This window comes from Tasmannia lanceolata, unplaced genomic scaffold (genome assembly GCF_043159265.1).
Source record: "Tasmannia lanceolata isolate RefF3 unplaced genomic scaffold, GAP_Taslan_0.1 ptg000024l, whole genome shotgun sequence".
Classification (NCBI taxonomy): domain Eukaryota; kingdom Viridiplantae; phylum Streptophyta; class Magnoliopsida; order Canellales; family Winteraceae; genus Tasmannia; species Tasmannia lanceolata.
In genome coordinates this window covers 2,931,104-2,941,251 of record NW_027518701.1, presented here as the reverse complement: position 1 = coordinate 2,941,251, position 10,148 = coordinate 2,931,104, and the positions used below count along the sequence as shown (strand labels likewise).

Below are 10,148 nucleotides of genomic sequence, written 5' to 3'. Positions count from 1 at the left end.
ATAAATAAGTATGTTTGTAAATCAATGTCGGTGTGTGCAATACGTGGCTGGGGTTTGTCAATATGATGATCTCCACCAATAGCCACGATCATATCATCACGGATCTTCGGTCGGCTGCTGAAGACCATACGATCCCTCGCTTAGTAGCTCCTCTTCTTGTCGTCGGACGACCAAGAAGTTACCTTCCCTCCACTTGAACACCTACGTCTCTTGTTCTCCCTCGAACTCAAAACCCCTTCAACCTTGTTTCCCATGCAGCTTGCCCGGGAGCTCCAGCTTCCGGTTGTTTTCGCTTCCTACTTTAGTAAGCATGGCGACTAGATTGTTCTTGGGGAGAGTAGCTTCATATCACTTGAAGCTTCTTGGTTGGGGTTCAGAGGAAAGTGCATCTGTTTCAGCTACATGAATAGTACGTGTTGGGGGTGTTTATTCATGGCTGTTTTACTCATATGAGTTGATCCAGACACATGAACCAAACAATGAACATCCTCCCGAGCTTTACATTGAAGAGTGCAAACATTTGGGTTACACCACATTCATAGCAGGGAAAGAAGAGTAAAATATTTATTTCTGTATTTCTGATTAAAGACGTTGAGCTTGTATTTAGTATTTTAGCTATTGAGTAAGATTCGGAATTTGAATTTAGGTTGTCTTCTTGTTTTGCTTTGCTCAAAGGGATTTGACTTTCTCACCAAAGATAAGGGGCCGTAAATACGCAGATTTTAGAATCCGGGATTTCTTCAAAATTGTAGCTAAGAGACAAGAGAAGAAGCGGACCGGCTGTCGTTTTTTACTCATTTTTGACTTCTCGCACTTCTCGCCCTTCTTTCCGTCAGCAAGAGAGTAGCAGATCCTCCCATATTTCCAGGTTTAAGAAATCTCAGGATGCGAGAGAGATTTTTAAAACCTGAATTTCTCACTTAAAATCCAAGAAACGTTGTCAGAACAGCATACACCAGCTTGATCATGAACCCTCTTTTACACTGTTTTCAAACTAAAAACCTGGATTCTAAAATCCGCGTATCCAAACGGCCCCTAAATGAATTCCACATTATGGATTAGGATGCAACTCCAGTTTTTTATGAAACAACTCTCAATTGTAGAAGCTCTAGTTTCTTGATATGCTCCCCCAATTTTAGAAAGAATCAAACTCCTGTGAAGTGGCATTTTGGTCATATCTCTCGCAAAGAAAATAGAATCTTTGATGGGTTTGCTAATTCTAGGAATGGTTGCCTCCTGTCTCTGCATTCTATAATGCTTGAAAGTACCACAAAGCATCCAACGAGTTTACTTGATCATCTCTTGTAGACCTAAAGGAAGCTCAACACAAGCTTGGGGTAGTGGACATTCTAGAAGTTGAGATTGTGTAGAAGACTCTTGAAAGACAGGAAGTATGTAGATATTTGTAGATGTTTATGAGTTTCCATAGGATTCATGCATATTCTTTGTATAGAGGAGTACTAGTACAATGGTGATTCTAGAAGATTCTAGGCTGTTCCTGGACTGTTGGATGATTGTCATTAACATGATTGGCACCATTGGTGTACGTAGAGGGATCTTATAAATAGGCAAAGGTTTGTAAGCTTTCCACAGCATAAACAAGGGTTCCTTCCACTCCACTCTTGTGTGCTTCTTTATTTGTGTGTCTATGTATCATTGCCTCAGGCGCAAGGCTAGGTCACTTCAGTCGAGTTAACTCAGGCATGATTTTAAATTTCTACTGAAGCTGACATGAAATGACCGAACTGTTTCCATTTCCATTCCTACTGAAACCGAAACGACCGAAATGCATACATCAAAATAGTAAGTATAATAGCGCTATAATATATCAGTACGTATTGCATAATTAGATTTACATGCAAAATATTAAAATGAATTACATGTGAAATTTCCCTCCATCAAAAGGAAAAAGGTCTGATTGATCCACTTGTAAACTTGAAATCATTCTCTAAATCAGAATTACCTCCTACAACAAAGAATGTGTCCACGGTCCACCTATATAAACATGAAATCACTCTCCATTTCAGAAACCACTCTCCAGGTAACACAGCTCCAAAACCATAAAGTTGATGTCACACAAGTCCAGCCACATGAATAGTGTATGGACCATGATTCAGTTTCTATTCGCAAACTTTGGTTCCAAATGACACAGATAAATCACTCTCCTGTTGTCTTTCAATGTTACTGAAGCAAGGTATTAGTGCTAGGCATCGTTTGCTCAATTGTTTCTAGCAAGACCAAAGTATTCTAATTTGTACAGTATGTAGTTCTTGTCAATTTAGAATATAGAAATTAAAAGTTCTTAGAAACACAATCACTATTATAAGTCTCTCTCTCTCTCTCTCTCTCTCTCTCTCTCTCTCTCTCTCTCTCTCACACACACACACACACACACACACAAATTTTGGTCAAAACTGAAACCGAAACGTTCCGAAACCGAAATCCCCGAAACGTAACAAATTTTGGTCGAAATTTCAGAAATTTCAGAAATTTCGGTCGAAATTTCAATAAAATATAATTTTTTTATTTCTTTATAGAATTTCAGACGAGAGAAATCCGACATTTCGTTAGCTTCTACCGAATTTCGACCGAAATTTCGGGATTTGGGCTGAAATTTCGGTTTCTGTGAGGACCGAAATTATAGCCGAATCCGAAATTTAAAACCACACACACATATAAAAATGTTTTTGGTCGAGCAGATACACTATCTGCTCAGTTGGCCGCTCAGTTGGCCAAAAAGACAGGAGGGGCTTAACATAGTTTGGGTGATGCAAACCATTCATTTGATGGGCCGTGACAGAGATAGGGTGTGCCCAAAAAATCAGCTCCATAGGATCATCCCAACATACACCTAACATTCGCATTTACATAGATCTAAAAATATATATTATAATGCTAAATGTCATAGGAAACAGCCTCTCTGCAAAGCAGGGGTAAGGCTGCGTACATCTAGCCCTCCTCAGACCCTGCAATTGCGGGAGTCTCGTGCACTGGGCCGCCCTTTTTTTTCATGTTAAATGTCGTATGATCGTCTAAAAGAGTACACAAATAATGAAATTCTAAATATATCTTCATATACTAAAAGCAAATGTAGTATACACTCAAGAATCCAAAGCAAAACAAAAATGAGAGCTTTTTCTTCAATTTTTTTTTCTTTTGATAAGTAACATCTTATCTATGAATGTGGACCTTTTTGTAACAGTTATCAAAAGCCTAGATATCTGCAACATTGTTTTCTTACCAATCTATATCAAAAGTATCTACAGTGGATTCATAAATCCCTCCTTTCACTCCAAAGTCACTCCTAGAAAGCTTTTTTTTCTTGGGTGGCCACTCCTGTGAAAACATCCCCCTATATTGCCTTTAATCCTACATTCCTAAGGGGAAGAGGTGACATTTTGGCTCTATGAAGACTTTGAAAAAAGTTTCCCAACCTCCAAAAGTGTGGACCTACTCATATTTCAAATCCCTTCACCTAACTGCTTATTCCCTGAAAATGCCAACCTATCTATTATTCCCCCCCCCCCCACCCCCAAAAAAAAAAAAAACAGAAGCCAAGCCAGATGAAAATAAACCTTCAACCATCAAATAGAGTTTCAAATGTCCTGACTATAGCTGCAATAAGTCATTAAAATGGATCTGGCTTTCCTAAAACTGGCAACAGATACAATCATTGAATCAAGCCATGTCCAAGAGGAATAAGAGAGCCAATAAATTTGCAATTGCTACAAAAATCCAATTAATTTTCCTGTGATTCTCTCTAATACTCATTTAAATAAAATCAAAATCCAATCAAGGAAAGGGAAGGAAACTAACGCATATCGTCACTTGCGTCAAGGGGCACAGTTTGATTGTATCTATTTTTCTTTCCAGAAATGGATATAAACATGATCAAGAAGAAGGAACCCATGTGCCAGAACCACTATATTTCTTAGCAAACCAAGTCAAACACAAAATACCCAATAGCTAATGCATTTCCTAATTGGCATTACGGTACAAATTGATAATGTCCAAAGACCTTCTAATCAATTAAGGAGATGGTGCGATGCCTTAATCTGGCAAAAGTATGATGCCTTGATCTTCCCTATGTTGCGACGCCTTGAGCTTTTAGTTGGTGAGATTCCAACCTTTCTATCTATCTCTTTCATATATTACTTTTAGTTTTTCTCTCATAACCCATCTTGCCAAAACCCTAAACCTATTTTGCTATTTTCTTTTTTTTTTCCACCTACCTTCTACCCAAAACCCCTAGAATTCCCATAAAAAAAATTCTCCAACCCTAAAAATACCATCCCAATCCCCATTCATGGTTTGTGCCCCATTCTTCTTGTCCAAAACTAATTTTACCCCGTCCCGGCACCCTTGACAACCTCCCGGCATATGTCTGCACCCATCCAAACCTATCATAAACCTAGTAGGAATTTTTTCCCTAACCTAATCACCTATTTTAGGATCCAAGCCCTTAATTTTTACTCATCCCATTCACCCATATTTCCTAACCCCATAGTCTACACCATCCCGGTATCCTTCGACAACTACCCGTCTTGTGTTTGTTCAACTCGAAACCTACCCAAAAGCCCCTTTTGAAGTCCAAAACTTTCGGCATAGGCATATTCCTATTGTGAGACCTTGTGAGATTTCGTAGGTGGGATTGGAATGAATTTCGTGGGGTTATTGAAATTTCGTGTTTGTGAGAATAGTGAGTACTTGGAATTCTTGCTATTTGCATGCATGTGTTGTAGATTGATTACATAGTAAAATTTACTCATGGATAATCTTAAAATCTCAATCGTTTAATCATATTTTCATGGTTGAATCATAGAAGTTGTTCCCGTCCTACGTCACTTGGTCCCACCTTAGTCCCCTGCCTAGGCAGACGCTCACTCAAGACCGTAACATTCCACCACGCTTCCGCATCCGCTTTCCTCACACTAACCTTTTTTTTCTTTTTTCTTTTTTCTGAGTAGCCCTTTCCATATGTCGCCCCCTATGTGACTTGAACATGTGACACGGTGGCTGTTCTGATACCAAATGTTAAGTACCTACCCGCCCTTTCCATAGGTCACCCCTACGTGACTTGAACATGTGACGTGGTGGCTGTTCTGATACCAAATGTTAAGTACCTAACCAACATGCCAATAGATGCAGTTGATGGAACGTGTTTAACTAGGCCCTTTAAGACTGTCCCACGCCAGGCTTGGTCCCATGCAGTAGCATACCTAGGCAGGCCCCCACTCAAGACCGAAACACACAGAGTATATTCATCATCCAAGAAGAACAACAAGAATTTGGTTGCACAAAGAAAAGGGAAAAAAATGAATAAAATCCATAATCACAGAAAAGTATATTCACCAAATGAATGACCAAACAAGAAAGAGAATACGTAATTATAAATTACAACAATCCTTTTCTGCTAATACATAACAAGAACCATGAACAACAACAATAACCAATGTTTCTAATACAAGAGCTAGTCAACATTTCTAGAACGATTTTTTTTGTTTTTTGAACTGGGTTTTTTCTTTGTTTTAAAAATCAAACGAATATATGCGACATGATTCAAGACCTTATAACATTAAAAGAAAACACGAATTTCTACATAATACCACAAACCCATTTCAGGATATTGTTTTTCTCTTCAGAAATCAGAACCCAATATCAGAATTTGGGGAAATACCAATGACTGAGAGAGATCAGACGGGTGAGACCTTATCAAGATCATTCCCCTCCGGTGCGTCATGAACGGTCGCCTTCGTGAGCATCAACGGTCGATCTTTCGCCTCTTCCTCATCTTCAAGATCTGTGGTGCTCAGATTAATGCAAGAACAACGCTCCAATGAAGCAAAGAACGCTGAGGCAACGCTCGATCCGACCCAATTCGCCATTCGATCGATCTTCTCACAAGATATGAAGCTGCAATTATCCATGTTAAGGATCGGAAATTGGGGAATTGGGTTGAGAAAAGGGGATTTAAAGGGGATTTGAAGGGGCTAGATGGGACAAAAGTGACGGTAAAAGGGGAAAATGGAGATATGGAGCGTGAAGGCCGGTTTTGGTGGTTTTTACTTTTTAGCATGGGGGGCTCATTATTCTTGTCCAGTGCGTGGGAAGCATCGAAGGATATTTTGGTAAATTTGAAGCAATGGATTTTAGTCATTTGACCTGGATACTGATATTGGCATTAGCTTGTTTTAATAATTGCACAAAATCAGTTTGTCTTTTTATATTTTAACTTGTCACGGATACTGATATTGGCACTACCATGTTTTATTAAGTACACAAACTCTGTTTGTCTTTTTATTTTTATTTATTTTTACTTGGCCTCTTAGAGCATTTTGTTTGCTTGCCTTTTATCGCTTTGCGTAATAACGCCACACAGCTGTATAAATAATAAAAGACAAGATGAGTTATTGCAATTATCAAGACATCGTACTGCCAATTTCAGTAATAAAAGACAAGATGAGTTATTGCAATTATCAAGACATCGTACTGCCAATTTCAGTAGCTTTGGCCTTGTTTGTTTTTTGGTTTGAGACTTGATTTTGAGTCTAAAATTGATTATTGGAGTTAAATGTAAAGGAGGAGTCCGAGTCCAATAATTGAGATTGATTCGGCAATTAAATGTGTCTTCCAAAAATCAGCCTTTCAATTTTTGTGAAGGGCTGAGGGGGAGGGGAGAGTTGTGGTGCGTGGGAGGGGGGTGATTTTTGTGAAGGGCTGAGATAAAAAAACGGAGAGCGGGTGTGGGGTGGGGGTGTGTGCCCAAAAGCACAGTGGACCCACATTGTTTGGATGATCCAAAGCGTTCATTTGATAGACCCTGGCATAGATAGGGTGTGCCTAAAAATCCAGCTCCATAGGATAATCCTAACCCTTCAATCTGTTGGTGGACGGTCAACTGAGGGGGTCTACGTTATACAAATTGAAAGCTCAGGCGGTGTAGTTGGTGACTTTTAAAAGTCAGGAGTATAGTTGAAAATGTTAGAAAGTTGAGAAGGTATCTGTATTTTTCCCAAAAATAAAAGGTGGTAATAAATTAACCCTCTTCTATTAATTCACACCCTATTTTTCAAAATGGATTGTACAGCCCACACCATAGGATGATCCAAACCGTCAATTTGATGGGCCACAATTTCAAGTGGACGGTTTGGATCATCTTATGGTGTGGGCTGTACAGTCCATTTTGAAAAATATGAGGTGAATATTGTAATCAAGGTTGAAATTCGAAATTTCGGAATTTAGTGAGGACCGAAATCGAAACTTTCTGAAACTGAAATTTTTTATTCCTTTACCGAATTTCAGCTGAAATTACTGAAATTTCGGGCTTAAAAATGATATTTTATGCACCTTTACGGAATTTCAGCCAAAATTTCGGGATTTCGGCTAAAATTTTGGGGTTACCCTCGAAATTACCTTTGAAACCGAAATTTAAAACCTTGATTGAAATAGAAGGTGGTGAATTTATCACTGCCCAAAAAGAGGGAAAACACTTCGAAAACAGGATTCGGTGTTGAAAATAAAAATCGGATGAATGTGACCGAATGTGACCGTTGATTTGACCTTTCCAAGATTTTATTGCCCTCATGGGAATTTGAGCTCCCTTCTTTTGTACTTTAGTAGACGTGGCCCCAATGACTGATGCCCTTGTTTTTTCCAAAACGGATCCCAGTTTCCTAGCAGTGCTCCAAAAAAATGAACATGCTTTTTAGTGGGGACTTAATGTTATGGACAACTTTTTGTGACTGGCTTTTGCAAGTGAGAGCAGCCACACAGGTTGACTTTTTGGAAGGTTTTGTCTTATTCATTGAATTTTGCGAAAATGGCTTTCGGCGAAATCACCTAACAAAAAACAGTAGCTTGAAAGGTTGATTTTAAGCTACTCAATTAGTAGCAACTAGGGGTGGACATGGTTCGGTTCGGTTCGGTTTTGGGCTAAACCCAGAACCGAACCATATATGTATGGAACCGAACCGAACCAGAACCATATATAATCGGTTCGGTTCTGGGTTTACCCAACCTTCACCAATGGCCCTGTTTAGTGTTTATATATGAATAATGAATTACACTTGGTTATTCTGTTCAACATGGGACAAAGACAATGTGGGCTCCCTCGTGGTGATATAGAAGATCAACGGTCTTGATCTCACTTACTCTATACCTTGTGGTGATATAGAATAAGGCCATGTTTGGAAATCATAATTTATTTTTATCCATAAAATATTAGTTTATAATGTGGAGAGAGATGGGTTAGGAGGGTGGGAGGACTTGAGGTCCTCTTGACCTGAATACCAGAGGCAAACTGATCAATCCATTCAGGGAGGAGCTGCAATGACAGGGAGAAAAAAGGACTATCATTATCTTATCAATGAAAAGATGATATAGACTAAGTATCAAAACTTTTTCCTTTTCCATCCATGGTTTCTTAGAGACAGAGTGCTACAAACTCCTTTTGATTTTTCTAAAAGCAAATCCATAAGTTGGTTATTCTACATACAGCATCAAAAGAGCTCTGCCAGTAATTAGAGATGTTGGGTTCACATTCAGAAGGTTCCTTGAAAACCCATTTGTGACACTTATCAGAAGCAACCCTCCCCATCAACCTGTTCAATCAAACAATGGTAAGAAATACAAAACCATCATATAAAATCTCTTTTTTATTTATCATTCTCATTTAAAAAAACAACAAAAAAGTGCTTCTAAAATGGAACTTGGGAAAAAAAAGATTAGAAAAGAAAACACCTACGCACCCTTCTCCGTAATTATATAGCTGAATGGACATTTTGCTGAAGGCCTTTCTGACTGGATCCTCACCATCAATCTCTTCCAGGCACTCTGCTACCCTTGGACAGCAAAACCCATCTTCCCACATCAACATCCTACAAAACCCAAAACCCCAAACCCAAAAAAACAAAAACAAAACCTCATTAAAATCCCATATCTTTGTTTAATTCCAACAACCCTTTTCTTTACTTGAAACTTCAATTTTTCAAGATAAGATCATACTCACAAGCTTCCATTGTCATCACCAACCTTGCAGCCATTTCCACCTCTAGACCTCCTAAAAAATAAAAAACATGAGCAGAAAGTTAGACAAATTAGTGCATATTTACCCTTATCTACACCAAAAAAGAAAAATAAAAAGAGATTGGAAGGGAATTACGGGCGAGGTCTAATAGTCCAGAAGACAGAGTAAGTCCAGTCTGAATTGAGACATACATTCCTTAAGGCCTCATGAAGGGCTATCATCCCAACAGCTTCTTTGTTCTTATCCAATGCTCCAGAGCCCACCATTTCTCTCCCCTTTTCTCCCTCTCTCTCTCTCTCTCTCTCTCTCTATGTATATCTCTATACTCTTCTACACAAAACCGACCACTCTCATTACCAACAAAAGCTACTCAAGGTAATAAGGACAGTGGGGAAGAGAGGGTGTGTTTGTGTTTGTAATAAAACACAGAAAGTGATAAAAAAAATGTGGGGACAGCTTTCATTTGATCTTCTTTGTTGCAGAGAGAGAGAGAGAGAGAGAGAGAGAGAGAGAGAGAGAGAGAGAGAGAGAGAGAGAGAGAGAGAGAGAGAGAGAGAGAGTTCACTATGAAATATCCAAAGCAAAAATCACATTAAACCAATTCCTCAACTTGCATATAAAAGTCAAGTTCCACAAGAACCTATCTTTAAGGGAAATAATCAGGCACATATTTGGGATAGAGTTAACTTATAGCAAAAGCATAGCCTTTGGCCCTTGGGTTAGTCCCAAGCTATAGAGTTCAAAACTTCAAATAATAGTTCAAACCACAAAAGGATGTAACATAACATAACATCCAAGCATCCCAACCCATAAAACATCCAAATAGAAAGGAAAAGTAAATAAAAAGGAATACCATCAAATGATTCAAATCCTCCATTCCAATGTCCAAGTTCACGTTTCTTTGCATCATCCTCTTCAACATGAGTGAAGTGACAGTTGGACTTTCAAGGTCAATCAAGAGAAGTAACAACTGCAAAAGTATACAACAATTAATGTGGGCATACAAGTTACAATAATTAATTATAACAAAAGAATTAAGACAACAATAAAAAAACAAATAAAATGTTACCTGATTCAAATTCTTCAAGTTCATCTAGCTTTTCTTCTACTTCAATAGGGAGTG

General features: G+C 38.6%; 1 protein-coding gene across 1 annotated transcript; it reads right to left on the bottom strand.

Annotated features, from left to right (window-relative positions):
• Window positions 1-7,348: 7,348 nt before the first annotated feature.
• Window positions 7,349-9,324, bottom strand: LOC143857386 (protein RICE SALT SENSITIVE 3-like). The gene is made up of 5 exons (XM_077367819.1): window positions 9,161-9,324; window positions 9,008-9,058; window positions 8,748-8,876; window positions 8,495-8,600; window positions 7,349-8,323 (listed from the first exon to the last, which is right to left on the bottom strand). The coding sequence occupies exons 1-5, from the start codon at window positions 9,289-9,291 to the stop codon at window positions 8,207-8,209; spliced, it is 534 nt and encodes a 177-aa protein (XP_077223934.1). The 5' UTR covers window positions 9,292-9,324; the 3' UTR covers window positions 7,349-8,206.
• Window positions 9,325-10,148: the final 824 nt, after the last annotated feature.

Excerpts from the sequence above, each read along its gene's own strand:
- LOC143857386 (XM_077367819.1), bottom strand. The coding sequence starts at position 9,291 with ATGGTGGGCTCTGGAGCATTGGATAAGAACAAAGAAGCTGTTGGGATG. Across the intron at positions 8,601-8,747 it reads CTATATAATTACGGAGAAGG|GTTGATGGGGAGGGTTGCTT; the intron begins GTGCGTAGGTGT and ends TTGATTGAACAG. Across the intron at positions 8,324-8,494 it reads GGCAGAGCTCTTTTGATGCT|CTCCTCCCTGAATGGATTGA; the intron begins GTATGTAGAATA and ends CTGTCATTGCAG.